The 19,428-nt window shown below is 34.4% G+C and overlaps 1 protein-coding gene across 3 annotated transcripts in view; it reads left to right on the forward strand.

The window, feature by feature from the left end:
* Window positions 1-6,728, forward strand: part of ALG10 (DIE2/ALG10 family) — a 111,449-nt gene extending 104,721 nt beyond the window's left edge. For all 3 annotated transcript variants that reach the window (XM_089827473.1, XM_089827476.1, XM_089827481.1), the window contains 4 exons: window positions 2,609-2,746; window positions 2,926-3,130; window positions 6,023-6,165; window positions 6,315-6,728. In XM_089827473.1, the coding sequence (XP_089683599.1) occupies window positions 2,609-2,746; window positions 2,926-3,130; window positions 6,023-6,165; window positions 6,315-6,571 (743 nt within the window). In that variant the 3' untranslated portion in view covers window positions 6,572-6,728. The remainder of the gene's footprint in view (window positions 1-2,608; window positions 2,747-2,925; window positions 3,131-6,022; window positions 6,166-6,314) is intronic.
* Window positions 6,729-19,428: the final 12,700 nt, after the last annotated feature.

Consider the following 19,428-nt stretch of genomic DNA (forward strand, 5'->3'; position numbering starts at 1 on the left):
TCCAACTTATGTATGAGTTGGATGGATTTCATACTTCAGCAGTTGAATAGATCTTGGTGGAGGATTCATGAATGATGTTTTCATCACAAGGAATGGTTTTTCAGCCTCATTCTTACTCATGGCACCTATTTTCATAAGGGTTCTCCAGATTGATGACGACAATATTGTACTTTATACGCCCATGGTGTTGATTTCAACTATTAAGCAACTTGTTTCTTACATCAACAATTTAGGTTGGGTCGTCACAATCTATTGTGATATACATAGCTTCTTGATACATTTCTATCTCATCATATCTGATGGTCATGACAACATGGTTTGGGATCCTGGTATTAGCACGCTTAATGTATTGTTGTTATGGGAAGTGGGTGAATGGCTTTGCAGTTCTAAGTCCTTTGTTCATACCAAAGTAGTGCAATGGATTGTTAGAGCAGTTTTCTTGAGGTTGATATGGGACCCAGGCATCGTGATCATATGCACACGGTTGTTTGTGGGAAAACAATCTCGAGGAGGGAGGACTGTAATGTCCCCTTTTTCTAGGACATTTGAAATTAATTGCCCAACCCTATTTATATTGGTATTGACTATTGAGGACTTAATACAAGTTATTAAAGTTAATTTAATAATTAAAAAAAGGGAGTCAACAAGAGATGAACTGGTAAAAAGGACAAGGATAGTCTTGGAAAATGAAGAGTCAGGCAAAGGTATATGAGAAGTCCCCAGGTTGTGTTTAAAAAGGGGAGATGGAGCTCATTTGAGGACGCTTGGATTACATTTGGTTATTTACTTGGATATTGATCTCTCTTGGAGAGTCAATTGGAAGCTTCAACTTTCAGCCCGCTTGGAGGACGAAAACCCACAAGACAGAAGACAATGGACGAAAACCCATCGTAATGGAGGCATCATTTTAGGTTTCTCATTTGTACTAATTTGTATCTCTGATTTTCAGTACTTCCAATCTGACTGTATCTCTGTTTGTAAGATTGGATTTGGGTGGTAATAAGAGTTATTATATTGCTGATGTATAATGCAATAATAAATTTGAGGTTGTTTTAATCTGTGATCTTGGTGAAATTGCTGGTTATTTGTTGAATATTTGGTAAAATCAGTGCAAGTATTTTGTTGTTCATTATTCTGTGATTTTCATTTGAGAGTTTGAAGACAATACCCAGCCAGGGTATTATAGATTTTTGTTAAGTAAAATTGTGGACATCATTTTGTTTCTTTCCAATATATAATCAACAAACATTCACCTCCAAGTACCATCCTATTGGATGTTCATTTTCATTTGTATCAGAAAAAAATAATAAATCTGAAATTTGATAGACAATTCAATTTTGATAGCATCTTATGAAGCCTAACTAATCTTTATTTTCAAGGAGGTTACATTTGTGTTTCTTAATGCTATCACATACATTGCAAAGAAGCTGTTGATATGTGCATAAATATCTAAAAAGAATGTCATCACAAATATTGCACCTCCATTGTTCAGAACTGTCGTGTTATTTATAAATTGTGTGTTATTTTGGTAATAAGGTGTAGTGAGACCTAACAATTGAAAAATTCACTTGTACTTGAGTTTTGGAAGCAACGTTGATTTTTTAGAACATTGTCTTTTTGAAGGAAATGTTAGATTTAATTGCTTCTTTAATAATTAAAAAATTAGTTAGCTCATGTTGCAAGCTAACCACATAAAATTAGTTAATCCTTATAGGCATATGTGATGCGGAAATTCACTATGCTCACACTTACACTTTTCCTCCCACACTTTCTGCTTCCTTCATTTCTTTGCTTAATTTTTATTTGCCCTCATTTCTGTTTGTCTACTTTCCCATCCGCTTGACATTCTCTCTAAAAAGAAATTGGGTCTGGATTATTTCACATTATTGTACTAGAGTTTTTTCTTTATTTTTTATCAGTTTCTCCTACTTGTGTTGCATGTAAATATTTTACAAGATAGCCTCATTATCTGCTTCACAGACACCAGCTTAGTTTTTTTAAGCAGGTGGGCTATTCTTGGATCTCCTTCTCATATTATTCCTGTAGTTCTACTTTGATCCAGTTGTCATTTTCATCATCCATAGACTCTAATTCCTTTCTTCATTCCTTTTCGCTAACTCCAAGCTTAGGATCTACTTGTTTATTTAAGTTGTGATAATTCGAAATAAGAAATGATCTTTCTGCCACATGAAAGCTTGAGAGCTAATGCTTACCACTGTTCCTTTGTTTGAAATGCCTTTGCAAGGTTACAGTGCCATTGAAGGTGGTAACACCAATTTACTTTTCAAAGGATCACTTAGTAAGATTCTTTTTATTGCAGGAGGGACCTTAAACATATAATAAATCTGCAATAAAATATCATTCAACAAGCGTCCTTCCATCCTGATCATCTTTTAAAACCTGGGTAACCGAGAAATGGAGAGGAATATCAAAAAATGATTTATTTATTTTTTGTCTTTTTGAATTCTTTTATTTGATTGTAAGCTGATACAAGAAACTATAACCGTAATTCTCTGCAAATGTATTTCCAGTGTTTTGTTGATTATTTTGTGGTTTATATCATAAAAATTCTATTGTGCATCTGACTGGGTTTTATTTTGTGTGACAGGTGTTGTTGGGGAGTTACATGTTTTAGCATACAACTTGTGGTGGCTAAAATGGGGCATTTTGACTAACTTTTTTCCTTTTCTTCTTGTCCTGATGGCATTTTCTGCTTTTGTTATATACAATGGCAGTATAGTTCTGGGTAGGCTTTCTGCCATGCCTCCTTATGAGCATCTATTATTGTTATCAGGCCTGAGGAATTTTATTTTGTTTTACATTTCTTTCCATTGTTGTGGTATAATACTAAATCTCCTTGACGAGTTGAGATATTTCAAGTAAAAGTGGTTATGGGTTCAAATAAGGATTTGATTTTCAATGCAGGAGCAAAAGATGCACATGCAGTTTCTACCCACTTTGCGCAGATTTTATATTTTGGGCTCGCATCTGCAGCAGCACTGGCACCTTTGCATTTCAATATTGACCAAGTGGTGGCACTTCATCAGTCATTTAAGAAAGGCAGAACAAGATTCATCATTTGTTGCCTTCTATCCTTAGCTGCTGGCTTTGTGTGTGTCAGATTTTTCAGGTTAGACTGAAATATAATATACTGTGAATTGTGATTAAAGAGCTATGAAGAAGCTTAGTTTTTTACTAAGTGCCATTGGTTGGCATTAGTTTTCCACAGCCCATATAGCAAGAATATTACTTCTGGAATCAACCATGTATGCTTTCAAATTGATGTTTCGGATCACACTTGGCAATCCATGATCAAGTGTGATCCAAAATGTCGATTCAAAAACATACACAGTTGATTCTGGTAGCAATCTTCTGAATTGTGATCGAATGCCTTAGTACTTTGCTTCAATCTTATTTATTTGCTGTATCCGACCTGATGATAATCACTGCTCCTTATTAAAATAGATTTTCCACCTAAATCATTGTTGCTACTGCTGTCTATTAACTCACAGCTCTAGAGTCGTAACCTAGAATCTTATACTCCCTCCTTTCCTTAGGAAGCGGCATTTCAATAAATAGGGAGGACATCCATAGGAGGCCACACTCTTCAAAGGGGACAACTTCTGTTTCATATGCCCTCTTCAGTGCTGCTCCAAGACTTAAAGTGGGGTTGGCCTCATAAATAAGTTTATATTTTTAATTTGAACCCTAATATGATCACTTAATCATGGTTGGTCATCACACTAAACATGGTTAGCTTTTAGACATTAATTTAGTTCATTTTAAATGCCAAACAGGTTGGCCCTCATATTTCATCGCCTATATTTACTTATGAAAGCTGCGATCTGTGTTACATTGTTCTCATCCTTAGAGCCTTCTCGTGATATAATTAGCTTTTGCTGTGCAACTCTGATATTAACAGAGTGGCATCTGCGGGAAGGATTGCCTATGTTGACGGATGATAGTGGTTACAATTGCTATTGGTCTATGGGTGAGGTTGTTTCCACTTACCACTAATGGTTGTATGTAGATGGGATTGCTCCACATAGCATCCCCACAATGCATCAATGGTACTTGCAACTTACAACTGCAATTATGAATGGCATAACCATACCTTGTGTTGTATCCTACCTACAAAAAAGATGAAGATTCCATAGAATAACATTACCGGCATTTAAAGAAAATATTTGGAGGATAACATAATATACCATGCTATTCTATTGCTGAATATTTTGCCTATGCTAGCATTCGGCAGAATATCTTGTAGTATCACAGAAAAATTCTTTGATGACTTGGGCCAAAAAGTGTTTGATTTTAATCAAATAATAGTAGGTTCTTTATGTGATATTAGTGTTAGATTTGACCTAAAATGCTCCAATGGGTCAGAGACTTGTCAAATCTAGTATGGATCTCCCACTTTCAAATATTTGTAGATTTGACCACCTCTATCCAATTTGGATGCAATAAACAGACACATTGGCTTTCTCAGGTGTGCTAAACTCAATAATGTTTCTAGAATTGCTCCATGCTGCTCAAAAAATGCACTGACAATATAAAGCTTCAGAGAAGGACCTCCTTAAATTTGGTATATTTATCAAGTTGTTTTGGATGCATGAAAAGTATGCTCAATTTTCAAGAAAAACAAAATTTAACAGTTGGAAGCTTTGTATTATAGTTATTGTCAAGTTTGTGATGCGTAGCTCATAATGCATAGATGTACATGCTGATGAGTTAGAGTTTTTTTATTGTTAACTGTAGAGTATTGCAGGTGATTGTGAAGTGGGTCTTGTGGCCTTGTATACCATTCCCCTCTATTGATTGATCAATCGTCAAACCTCGTGTATTCTTTAAATCTATACTATATGTGTACTTGCATCACCAAATCTCTATCGTTTGCTGAACATTGTAAGTGTGATAGTTGTAGGTTTCTTTCAGTCAAAAACCATAGAATTTCATTTTGCCTTGAATTGAAGTATATATTAACTTTTCTCCTCAGTGAATCAAAAAAGAGATACCTTAAGTTTTGTGTAGCTAGAATTAACCACTCAAAAGACACTAGATTGTAAATACATATTGTTCAGATTAGATTAGTTTATTCTACAGGGACCTTCCTAAAATTGAAACGAAAAATGAGACAGTTAAGAAACAAGTGAGAAATGATATGAATGTTGTTGCTCTTAGTTTGGTATTGGTGAAATAGTACGAGTCAAGGCAGATACTTTTGGGCACATTATTTGAGTATTTGAAAAAATTAAAACAATTTTGACAAGTTGTCCAAGTCCAGTTAGAAGATAGTTTAGAGATGTTGTGCCATTGCATAATGTGTTTTGGAAGAGCTTTTAGTATTTTACACCACCAAAACATTTCATATGTCCAGAGAAATTCGATGAGATCAATTGTACTGCTTCTGTTATAAAAATATTGAACTCTGCAGAACTTTGAGATCTATGAAATCAAATTCAGTTTCCTGAAAGAATGTTAATCTACAATTTATCCTTTTGCCATCGTGTAAATAAATGACAAGAACATGTGACTGACCCCAACGTTTCCCACCAGTGCAAGACATATGATTATGAGGGTTGATGATCTATATCTTTCTGAAAGCCTGATATCTAAGGTAAGATTCAGTTTGAGAAATTTGTCAATAAATTAATATCAATGATCAGAAGGCCAAATTAGTTACAAGCACATAGAAATTTAGAAGTAAAAATAACAAGATATGTTTTAGTTTAGGATCACCATTTTCAAAGATGGCTGCTTAATGGCAAAACTTAAAAAAAAATCTTGCAGGTCTTTTTTTATTGAAAATTGTGTGCCTCAAACAGTCAGAAAACGTTGACAGTAAGCAATGCACTCTTCTTGTAATTGGATAAGTTTTTAGTACAAAGTGTTAATTTTACTTATGAAGCCATGCATTGTAGAGCTTAGGTGCTAGTAATCAACATGTTCGAGTCAGTTGTATGGTTGAACAATTTCAAGGATTGTTTACAGGTACATACACTAAATGCATATATTTTTGCAGTTTGGCTCATCCATATCTCCTTGCGGACAACCGTCATTATCCTTTCTATATATGGAGAAGGGTCATTCAGGCACACTGGTTGATGAAGTACCTGTTAATTCCTCTTTATGTTTATTCATGGTGGTCGATTCTTCATGTCATAGGTTAGTGATCAAAATCTCATATGAATTTTGTCTAAAGTTAGATGCAACAAGTTTCCGTCTCCCTTTGGTGAATCAGGTTAGCTACCCTTAAGTTGTTAATGGCAACAGGCAATCTAATAATGCAGAATTATTTTCTGATCTGTTTACAGGGAAGGCACAGAAGAAGATCTGGTTATTACTTTTCTTCTTTGCTGCTATAGGGGTATTGGTACCAGCTCCCTTAATTGAGTTTAGATATTACACTGTTCCATTTTATTTAATAATTTTGCATAGTCCAATCAAGGAAAAAACTTGGCTCTTAATTGGAATGCAGTACATTATTGTAAATCTTGTTACCATGTCCTTGTTTTTGTTTAGACCGTTCCATTGGGATCATGATTCTGGAACCCAAAGATTCATTTGGTGAAAAGAAAATCTGTTTTCTCTAACAGCTTTGCATATTACATAAAAAATGCATTGCAAATGCAGTCTTCTATTTTTAATTTTTCTCTTCTGGTAGGTGGGCAGTCTTTTAGTGCTGCAATTATTCTGAAATCAAAAGCATTCCTACTTTCATCGATAAATGCATTTGCCTGTTGAAGATAATTTTCTTTGTCTGGGTTTTGAAAAACTTTCAAATGATGATGGCAAGATATGTAAATTTTAAATCCGTTCTTTTCACTAATATTGTTTCTAAGATTTTTCTGTTTCTCATGTATAAGCATTTCCCAAGAGGTCTCAAAAATCACAAATGTTAAAGAAAATGGTTAACTTGTAAGCTATTTATAAAATTGTAAATCAATTCCTTTCACTCAACGTTATTTCCAGAATTTTCTCTCAACTATAAGCATTTCCCAGGAGGCCTCTAAAATTGCAGGTTAAAACATCTGTATCTTTGTTGTGCATAAGGGTATATAATTATATTCAAGAAATGTATTTTTTGGTTATTTTCCACTGGCTTGGATCAGTTTGAGGTGCCTTGGTTGTTTATTGATATATTCTGAATGTATTTTGAATTTATTTATGTTTTCCATTAAAGACTAACTTTGCTGAGTGAACAATTTTATTTGTTAAACATGCCTTTTGTGTTCTGGCAACTACTTTTCCAGAATTGTTTGATTCTCGATCCTTAGTTTTGGGCCATTTGAACCCATCATGATCATTTTAGGCTAATTGTGTAAACTACAAAAATATGTTATAATATCAGCATTACCAGTCATCTCTAGCCTACAAAGTCCTATGAAATACTTCCCAGTAGAAAATTAGTAAAGCATCATCCCATATGGAACACTTATAGAGCGGTCTGTTAAAATCCTAGGCTGCGCCTGCCATTATTTACAACTCCCTTTGTCGAGGACAGTTCATATTCAAAGAGGAATCTTATTCAGTTCATAATATTTCTTACAGCTTTGTAGGTTCAACAGGTAGAATATCAACACGGCTATCCAGGATGGTAAACTTTTTAACCGAATATCTTTATAAGTTCATGAACATCTCCAAAATTCACTTATGTAAGCGGGAAACTCACTCAACTTAGTCTATCATGTAAGTATGCAGCGATTTTTCTACTTAGTCAATCATAAAAGTTATGCAGAGATATATTCAACCTAGTCAAAATATAGGTTATACATTGATTTATTATAAATCATCATTTATGTATCAGGCCAACTCAATCATATAATTTACCATCTGCATTGCATGTGTATTATAACTTATGCCTAATCAGACGGTAAATAAACCTTGACCGTTAAATTATCCGAGAAATATCAGTTTACTATTTTCTCAATGCACTTAATTAAAGAAAGCAAAGCATTGATAATGCTTTTATAGTATTTATCTATTATTTTTATGTAAGTTATAAAACATCATGTATATTGAATGTTTTATAAAGCATATGTTGAATAATTAATAATATAATGAAAAGATTAAATTATTGATTATTTATACATGGTAATTTTGGAAATAGTTGTGACTAGTGCTCTTTTAGTATTTTGTCACTCTTTTATATTTAATATGTTTTATTTAAAAAAATATTAATTGAGAGGTAAGTAACAATAAATTTTATGGCTATGGCAAAAGGTAATATGCATTATGTGAAAGTATGAAGTGTCTTTTTAGGTTTATGCTGTTAGGATTAAACCATGGACAGAAATAACAATTACATGCAAATATAACTAATATCAGAAAATAATAGATCACACAGAAAAGAACACAAGACACCAAGATTTAACGTGGTTCACCCAAACTCTGGGCTACGTCCACCAATAAGTAAGTCCAATATTTTACGATCCAGTGATTACAACTTGATTACAATCTGTAATCTCTTACAGCTCAATACCACCACAAGAACCAATTTCGCATCACCTTATAAAATAATCTTTAACCCTAAGCCCTTTTTATACAAGTATTAAACTGCTTTAGGGTTATAATTAATAATTACATGTCGGCCCAAAATCCTGATAAAATAGGGCTCAATTTTATTTTTTCAGGGCAATGCCTCAAGCCCCAATGAATTTATGAAGTATGCACAATACTTTCTTAATCAGTCACCACAATCTAACAGATGCTTCCATTCAGAACATGATATACAAATTAAACAAGTTACATAATGTATATTCCAAAACTTTATGTTAATCAACTGTAAATCTCTACATATTCTCTACATATTCAAATATGATGCACTTCTCTAAATTGGATTTGGTTACAAAATATTTGTAGAATCAATACCATTTTTTGGAGTGAATTCATTTAAAGTAACCATCAAGTGTACCTAGCAAGCCCCAATGAATTTATGAAGTATGTACAGTACTTTCTTGATCAATTACCACAATTTAACAATCTCCCACTTGGGGACTGATTAGACTCCACACTAAACAACAATCTCCCACTTGGAGACTAATCTTATAGCAATATTGCTACCACATGGGGCTCCCATTGGATCAAACCACCCTAGACTGTGTTGTTCATTGATTGCTATTTAGTCTAAAAGATCGACCGAAGCTGAAAAAGTCAACTTCTCCCTCATCACTACTTTGGTAAACATATCCGCTGGATTTTCATCTGTATGTATCTTGTCTAACTTTAACTGTCCATCCTCCAAAACTGACTGAATGAAATTGTACCGCAATTGAATGTGTTTGGTCTTGGAATGTAAAGCTAAATTATTCACAAGATGAATGACACTCTGACTATTTGTAAACAAATAATTATCCTTATGAGGATGTCCCAATTCTTTCAAGAAGAATTGAAGCCATATCATCTCCTTGGCTACCTCTATAGTAGCAACATACTCTGCCTTTGTAGTGGATAATGCACTAACCTTCTGTAACCTAGAAACCCAGCTTACGGCTGCCCCACCAACAGTAAATACATTACCTATAGTACTTTGCCTAGTATCAATATCCCCTGCCAAATCTGAGTCAACATAGCTTTGTAAATTAGTAGTATAGCCCCGAAAGTGTAAACACTTATTGGATGTTCCTCTCAAATATCTGAGAATCCATTTGACTGCATTCCAATGGTCAATTCTTGGATGACTCATATACTTGCTAACGACTCCCACTACATGTGCAATATGTGGCCTAGTACATACCATAGCATACATCAAGCTTCCTGCAGCTGAAGCATAGGGTACTTTAGACATCTTATCTTCCTCTTCTTATGTCTTGGGACACATCTCCTTAGTCAACTTCAAATGACTAGGTAAAAGTGTGTTGACAACTTTAGCATTCTCCATAAAGAAACGTTGCAACATCTTCTCAACATAATCAGCCTGAGATAGAGTCAATTTCATGTTCTTCCTATCTCTACAAATCTTCATACCAAGGATTTGTTTTGCTGCCCCCAAATCCTTCATAGCAAATGCATGTGCTAACTGGCGTTTCAGCTCCTTAATCTGATCTATGTTAGACCCAACTACAAGCATATTATCAACATATAAACATAAAGTAATGTAGCTATCATCATTCAACCTCTTAAAATAAACACAATGTCTTGAATGACACCTATTGTATCCATGGTCATGCATAAAATTGTCAAATTTTAGATACCATTGTCGAGGTGCTTGCTTCAAGCCATATAAACTTTTCTTCAATTTGCACACTAAGTTCTCCTTACCCTTGACCGCAAATCTCTGTGGTTGAGCCATATATATCTCTTCATCCAAATCACCATGAAGGAAGGTTGTTTTAACATCAAGCTGCTCCAAATGCAAATCTTCAGTAGCCACAATACTTAAAATAGTACAGATAGAAGTCATTTTAACAATATGAGAAAATATCTCATCAAAATCAATGCCCTTTTTTTGTGCAAATCTTTTTACAACTAACCTAGTTTTAAATCTTTTCTTACCTCCTTCCTCTTTTTTCACCCTATAAACCCACTTATTATGTAAAGCTTTATTACCTGCAGGTAACTTGCATAAATTTCAAGTCTTATTTTTCAGCAAAGAGTTCATTTCGTCTTTTATGGTAGACTCCCACTGAATCTTAGTATCCACCTGCACAACTTCATCATAACATTCAGGTTCACCAACATCTGTTAGTAAAATAGAATACAAAGAGGGAGAAAATCTTTCTGGAGGTCTAATTTTCCTTGTTGACCGTCTAACATTCACTGGTGTGTGTGGTATTTGTTGTTGCGATTGTTGCACATCATGAGGAATGACTGGAACATCATTTTTTAGAGTATCATTCAACACTATATAATCATTTTCTTTTTTCTCATGTTGCTACAACAGATCTTTGTACAATACTTTCTCATTGAATATAACATTCCTGCTTCTTACAATTTTATGATTTTCAAAATCTCAAAGCCTATACCGAATTCATTTATGTCATATCCAACAAATACACATTTCTTTGACTTAGCTTCCAGCTTGGTTCTATTTTTAGAATCTATATGAGCAAATGCTTCACAACCAAAGGTTCTGAAAAAATAATAACTCACCTTCTTACTGGTCCATGCTTCCTCTGGAATACTACAACCCAAAGGAGTAGAGGGACCTCTATTAATCAAATATATAGTAGTATTCATAGCCTCCGCCCACATATGTAAGGGCAACCCAACATGCAACCTCATGCTCCTTGCACGCTCCATTATAGTCCTGTTCATGAGTTCAGCTACTCCATTTTTTTGTGGAGTCTTTGGAACAATTTTTTGTCTACAAATACCATCAGTGGAGCAATAATCTTCAAATTCATGATTGCAATACTCACTACCATTATTAGATCTGAGACATTTTAATTTCTTACTAGTCTCATTTTCAACCAAGCATTTCCATTTTTTAATAGTTTGAAATACATCAGATTTCTGTCTACGGAAATAAATCCATACCTTTCTAGTTGCATCATCAATAAATGTAACATAATAATGAGAGCCTTCAAGGGAAGATACCTGAGCCGATCCCCATACATCGGTATGCACAAGCTCTAATTTCTCCTTTTGGTTTTCCTTTCCAGTCTTTACAAAACTCACTCTCTGTTATTTTTCATACACACAACTTCCACGGAAATCCATATTAAGACATTTCAAACCTAGTAAAACATTCTTTGAATGAAGTACTTTCATACCTTTCTCACTCATGTGCCCAAGTTTGTTGTGCCACATCGTTGTATCAGAATTTACAACAGCTATTTGTTCTCCCTGCTCAACTGCAACAACTATTCTTGAACGTTAATTTTTCTTTGAAACAATTAAAGTAGAAGGAACAATATGACCTGTACAAAGATATAAAGTGCCTACTTTCACACCTTTTGCTACTACAAAGGAACCTTTTGAAACTTTCCAATTTTTATCATTAAAAGTAACTACACAACTTTCATCATCGAGTTGCCTTGTTGAAATTAAATTTCTACTCAGCCTTGAAACATGTCTTACCTCATATAGTAGCCAATGATTCTCATTCTACAACTTAATCTTAACTTTTTCCTTTCCAACAATTTGATAGGGTTCATTATCTCCCAAATAAACAAGCCCAAACTCCCCTTGGACATAATCAATGAAATAACCTCTATGAGATGTAGCATGAAATGAAGCACCATAATTTAAAACTCAGGAATCATCAACACTTTTTAAAGATAGAAGCAAAGCATCCTCTTCGAATTTGTTACTTACCACATTTGCCTCCTTGTCTCCATCTGGTTTATCTCTTTCATTTTTCTTTCGATTCCAACAATCTTTCTTTTTATGCCCTGGTTTCCCATAGTTCTAGTAGTTGTTCGGTCCTCTCGATTGAGACCTCCCCTTTGACTTTCCTTTTAATTTTCCACGATTTTTAGAATTACTTCCTCTCTTAGTCATTCTACCTTGACTTTGTGCGTTCAAAGCACTTCCAGATGTAGATCTGCCCAAGGATTTCTAACGAGTTTCCTCACTCAAAATAACATCGATCTCATCATCACATTTTAGAGTACTAGATCCAGGAACAAAATTACTCACAGCCATTACCAAGTTGTTCCAAATTTCAGGCAAAGAACACAAAATCAAGAGAGCCCTAATTTCTTCATCAAAATTGATACCCACAGAAGATAACTGATTAGTAATAGTGTTAAACTCATTTAAATGATCTATAACAAATCCACCTTCTGCCATTTTCATATTAAATAAACGCTTCATGAGAAATACCTTGTTTGAAGCAGAGGGCTTTTCATAGAGTGTCACTAGGGTTTTCATCAACTCTTTTGTTGTCTTCGCTTTTGTAATATTAAATGTCACTGATGGTGCCAGGTATAATTGAATGCTTCCAAGTGTCTTTCTATCCAAAAGATCCCATTCATCATTTGACATAGATCCCTGGTTCTTGGTTTTTCCTTCCAACAACTTCCATAAATCCTTTTGATAAAGATAATCCTCCATTTGCATTTTTCATAACTGAAAGTTTTGTCCATTAAACCTGTCAACCCTCAGCTTACCCTCGTCTGTCATTGCTCCCACTTAACCGTGAGACTTTCCTACAAAAGATAACTAAAAAAAAACCTCGCTCTGATACCACTTGTTAGAATTAAACTATGGACAAAAATAACAATTACATGCAAATATAACCAATATCAAAAAATAATAGATCACATAGAAAAGAACACAAGACACCAAGATTTAACGTGGTTCACCCAAACCCTGGGCTACGTCCACCAAATAGCAAGTCCAATATTTTACGATCTAGTGATTACAACCTGATTACAATCCGTAATCCCTTACAACTCAATACCGTCGCAAAAACCAATTTCGCATCACTACTTATGAAGTATTGAAAGTACTTTCCTGATCAGTCACCACAATCTAACATATGCTTCCTGGCCCTACCCCTATCCTTTCTCTTGGTTCTGTGGGGGCTAGTTGGCAATGGGCTCTTCTAGGAAGTTTGTTGGTGTTTCGGATTCCCCTGGGCTTCATTATTCAGTTTCATCTGGGGATTGGATTGTTGAGGCAGCTAAGGTGGACGATGGTTGGACTGTGGTAAAAAGAAAGAACATAAGACCATCTGCTCCTCCTTTAGAAATGAACCTCTGATTGTGCAAGAGTGGCTCTAAATCAAAGGGAAAATCGTGATATATCTAGCTCCGCCCCCTTGTTGGATCTTTACTTTTGGTTGGTGATAGGCTTTTTGTCACCTTGGTTACCCTATGTTCAGGGCGTGACCAGTTCTGCTTTTGTTTGTTGTATCTTTGTATCTGAACTTATTGAAAATCTTTAGTCTTGTACAGGGTTTTAGGCACCCTTCAAAATTTGTTTATCTTAATCAAAAACATATGCTTCCATTTAGAATATGATACACAAATTAAACAAGTTACATAATGTACATTTTATAACTTTATGTTACTAAATCAACTATAAATCTCTACATATTCTCTACATATTCAGATATGATGCACTTCTCTAAATCGGATTTGGTTACAAAATATTTGTAGAATTAATACCTTTTTTTGGGGTGAATTCATTTAGAGTAACCATCAAGTGTACCTAGCAAACCCCAAGTCGTATAGGATATGATATTAACATTTGTAATATACTTTACTTTCATTTTTTAATATTTATTATTAGTATTTAACATTTTAAAAAAATAAATAGATTAGCTATTATGGCATTAAGATTTAAATTAATAAATTTAATAGAATATGAATTTATATTAATTATACCATTAATAGTTTATAGATTGCACATATACATATAATTATATTTGTGAAATAAACTTATCTAGAATGTATCTAACCCTTTTCAAAACAATTGTCATATAATTTAATGTTCAATTCATCATGATTCAAAAAGATTTGTTCCAATTAAGTAAAAATAGGTTTTTAAAGGATCTTTTTGAAAGGATTCAAAAAGATTTGTTGCTTAATGACTAGAGCTAGCTTTAATTTTTTGATAAAAAATCTTTGTAATGGAGAGTAACTTAAGTCAAGAAGCATTTGGATAGATTCTCAAACACTTACTATTGTAGCAGTGAACTATATGGGAGATAATGCTACTATTGTTAACCTATACAATGACATATCTTCTATTGTATTATAAAACAATGTGGTCATGCTTACATGTTTACTAAGAACATTTCTTCTTACTTGCTTGAAAGCTACTTTTCTAAGAAATACTTATTCCTAAGTTTTTTATTCTATTATTATTTGCTCTAATAGAAAGACATTCCAACAGGAATTTAACAATATTTTCTACGGGAAAAATCTTCCAACCAAGACTTCAATATGTTCATGCACCATAAGTATTTGATCTCACACTTTTACATCATACTCTTGCGGCCCAAGGAAAATTAGAACGTTATGATTCATAGGGACTAGGTGTATATTATTTCTTCCATTTTTGATGTTAAGAAAAGAAGTGTTTTTCCTCACGAAATTACAACCTTAATGTGTAGTAGCAACGTACTAAAATAGCTATTTACAAGGTTGAAAATAGACCATTAACAACACACTCGCAACACAACTAATAACCTACTTCAAGAGTGGGAAGACAACTCACAAACATTTTGGAGAACATAATGTGAGATTCCCTTCATCGATAAACAATTGACCAATAATTATTATTTTTTGATAGATAAATGACCTAAGCCTTGATACATCATAAAGTGCATAGATACATTGAGATAATCACCTTAAATAGTCCAAGTTACATTTTTTCACCTTCCTTCTAGGTTGTTCCTCATAACTCCATTCTTTCGCCTCTGATTTGGATTTGTATGTAATTTAAACACTACATCTTGCACTTATGGTAAGGATAAAGTTCTGAAAAGTCACAAAACAAGAATATGGAAAGGGCATAAAAATTAAATGTAAAGTGATAAAAATATTTTCTTAAACAAAAATTAAACATAAATCTAAATCATAAGAAAATACAGCTAATAGAGCAAAGATTTCATTCCTCAGTTGAGAAAACATATCTATAGCAACGTGGTTATCATTTTGTCACAACAAAGGGTGTTTTGTCGGCTTAGTCATATAAAAATACAAGAGTAATAAACCTATGTTACTTTATTGACATAAAATGGGGGTAAATAGGCTCCCCATCATACAGAATGTCCATAGAGTCAAAACTAGATGATTCCAGCACCTCCAAATTCACCTCAAACTCACATTTCCAAGCTTCAACACCATCTTCCATAGCGAGTCTATCTATCAAATCTTATCATTTTGGGATGCGAGATGTAGGCAATGTGTAAAAGCTAAAGAAAGACCCTCGAATCTTCTTTGTGATAATGACATGTAAACTATGGTTGAAATTCTAAAAACAATTATACCATCCCCAATTCAAATAGAGTCTCTATATTGAAATTTTGAATTCTTATGTCTGACCTACTTCTATACCTATATTAGCTAATTCATTTGCTCTTTGATTGCCCTTCCAATATATATGATTGATTGTGATCTTGTTAAAGGTCTGACATATTGAGAGGACTTTGGATAAAATAGAGTCCAGTCTCCAATTAACGAGGTATCATTTCCTTATCTCATTTATTATAATTGTAGAATCTCCTTCAATCTCTACATTCTTGCAACCAAGAGTTTTACACAATTATGGCCCTTTAACTAAAGCCATTAATTCCACCCAATTATTAGTTTCTATTCCTATATATATATATCTTTGTACCATAAGTATTTGATCTCATGCTTTTGCATCATACTCTTGTGGCCCAAGGAAACTTAGAATGTTATAGGGACTAGGTGCATATTATTTCTTTCATTTTCCTCACAAAATTACAACCTTAATGTGTAGTAGCAACGTACTAAAGTAGCTATTTACAAGGTTGAAAATAGACCATTAACAACACGCTAGCAACACAACTAATAACCAACTTCAAGAGTGGGAAGACAACTCATAGACATTTTGGAGAACATAATGTGAGATTCCCTTCATCGATAAACAACTGACCAATAATTATTAGTTTTTGCCATGAGCAATTTACAATTTTATAAATAGTGCCCAAGGGTCCGCGGTCTCCCTCTTCCTTGCCTCAAGCCTCTTATAGTAAGATACTCCTTCCTTAAAGACCAACTGGATATCATTGACATCTCACTTGATTGTGCGTAGTTGGACATGACAATACCCTCTTTATCTGGTTCCTTTCACTTGATGACCGCCTTCGGGCGCTTAGGACAAAGAGGAAACTCTTTTCTCTCCTCATCAAGATTAAAGAGGATCTCACCAAATCATAGGTAGAAGAACTTAAGGAGGTTCGGGCTCTTGTTATGGCTACCAAACTAGAGGGTAAATGGGCAATGATCCGAAACCTCAAGGCTGTGATTCGTAACACTTTCCCTACTGATTGGGAGTCAAGATCGAAGTAGGTCCTAAAAGGCTACTGACATTTCCTAGGTGGAAACATCTCTCTCTCTCTCTCTCTCTCTCTCTCTCTCTCTCTCTGAGCTTGGATCCTTACTCCTTGTTAGGGTGGTTCTCCCTCGGTTCTTCTTTTGGTTTTTGCACTTGTTCTTTCGCGGACACCATTTGGTGGTCCTGTTGCATGTTGGCCCCTGCTTGTATTTATAGTCCCTTAGGCCTATTTGTGGCCTCTTGTTGGACATTAATAAATTATCTTATCTAACTTTTCTATCATACTACAACCAATGCTTGCTTTGTCTGGATTCCCTCTTGAAGCTTTGTCAAAATTGAGTTTAAACAATTCCTCCTTGGGTGGTTTCCATTGGCACATCTCTCGTTTGCTTTTCAAAGTTTCCCCCTTGCTCCTATGAAGGGGGGTAATTTTAGAGCAATCCAGTTGCCTCTGATTTTCTCATCCCAATGAGACATTATATCCTCCTTCCTTTGTTTGTTCAAAACTCCACAGTTGGTAAGTTCAATAACAAAAGTCTCAATTTCAATTATAAGTTGTTCTACATTCATCTTCTTATCCTCATTTTTTTTTTCGGTTGTGTTCCTTCTATAATTCCCATAGGACTACGAAAGGTGTAGATATCCATAAAGAGCTATAAATACTATCCTTTTAAGGAGAGGCCAAGCATTTAGAATATCTATACTAATTCTTGGAAATGTTGATACCCGTCCCAATTGTGAACAAATCCATTTCCAACACTGACTCGAATAAGGGCAATGCAAAAATAGGTGGTCAATGGATTCTTCCTCATTTCACATAAAGGACATATACTTAGGCCTTGGTATCCCATTTTCTTAAATCTTTTTGAGATAAGGACCTTCCTATTTAAAACTAAATAGGTGAAAAATCATTCCTTAGGTAGACAAGCTTTATTCCAACATAATGTTGTAGGGAGGGAGTCCTTTGTGCTCATTTGGAGAGACTTGAGGAATTTATACCCCTCCTTTGAGTTGTATTCCCCACTCTTGCTTCCATCCCACATCAATTTATCCTTTGCCAAAATTGAAAGTTACTTTCCTATTTGATAAATTTTTTTTAGATCTTCGGCTTCCTTAGGTGGGAGGCTCATATCCTTAAAATCCTTCCATCTCCAACCTTTTCCTCCATCCTCAAAGGTCACATAATCTATGACTCTTTTTCCTTGTCTAGCTTCAAGTGTCAACCTTAATTGGGCTAGTTTACCATCATTTTCCAAAGTACCATATCCTCTCCATGAGCCATTTCAAAAGAGAGATTCTTCCCCTTTTCCCAGGTTACATGTTATTCTATCCTAGACGGAGGATCTACAATCCATCATGAAGTTCCAAATTCTTGATCCCCTAGGTAGAGATTTCTCTTTAAGTATGTTGATTGGATCAGTATGGCTTAGATATTTTTTTATTAGGATCTTTGCCCACTTGAGGTGTGGATTCCTGTACATTCTCCATACTAGTGTAGCTCCTAAATCTTGACCTTGGATAGTGATGTCCCTAATCCTTACACCTCCCTCATCTTTTCGTTTGCATACCTTCTCCCAAGCTAATAAGATTTTTTTTTTCTTTTCCTCTTTTCCTTGCCAAAAGAATGTTCTACGGTGTCTATTGATTTCATTCTTAGTGTTTTCGGAGTGATCAATATAAGATAATTGATAAATAGGTTGTGCTGAAAGGAAGATTGGATCTTCATTGCTCTATTTGTAGAAGGGAGCCATTTTCCTTTCCAGGAATCCCTTTTTTTGTTATGTGATCCCATAATTTTGTTGAGCATGCCCCTTTTTCTAAAGGGAGACTTTGGTATTTACAAGGTAAACTTCTTCTTTTGAAATTCAAAATTTGGCAAATCTACTGCTCCACATTAGAGCGGCTATTAAAGAAGATTTTTGACTTCTTGGGGTTAATCTCTTGACTCGATGCTTTGTCATATTGACTTAAAGTTGTTTTAATTTTTTTTAATCTTCTATGATACTTTTTCCACAAAGCATAGTGTCATCGACAAGCTATTGGTGGGTCGTTAGATCTAAGTCACCAGTGATCCTAATTCCTTTAATAGTCTACTCATACCTAACATTATTTCTTTATCTTTCTAAGGCTTTTTCCATTAAGATAAAAAGAAAAGAGGATATCAAATCCCCCTATCTATGTCCCCTGCAAAATTCCAAAAAAGTCCTCGGGTGATCGATTTACTAGTATTGGTAATTTAGGGGAGGATATGCATTCAAAGATCTTGAATTCACCCATTGTTTTGTGAACCTAATGGCTTTAAGGCATTTCTTCAAAAATCCCCAATCGATTCTATCATATGCCTTTTTAATATCTAGCTTAATTAACATATTAGGCTCTTTGTTGTTTTGAACGATATGTATGGTCTCTTGGGCGAACTACTCCATTGAAGATAGATTTGTGCTATACAAACCTTGTTTGTTCATCACTAATCAAGTTTGGGAGAAGTTTTTGGATTCTCATTGCCAT

The sequence above is a fragment of the Cupressus sempervirens genome, chromosome 1 (genome assembly GCF_028749045.1).
Source record: "Cupressus sempervirens isolate cs-2001-9-10 chromosome 1, ASM2874904v1, whole genome shotgun sequence".
Taxonomy (NCBI): domain Eukaryota; kingdom Viridiplantae; phylum Streptophyta; class Pinopsida; order Cupressales; family Cupressaceae; genus Cupressus; species Cupressus sempervirens.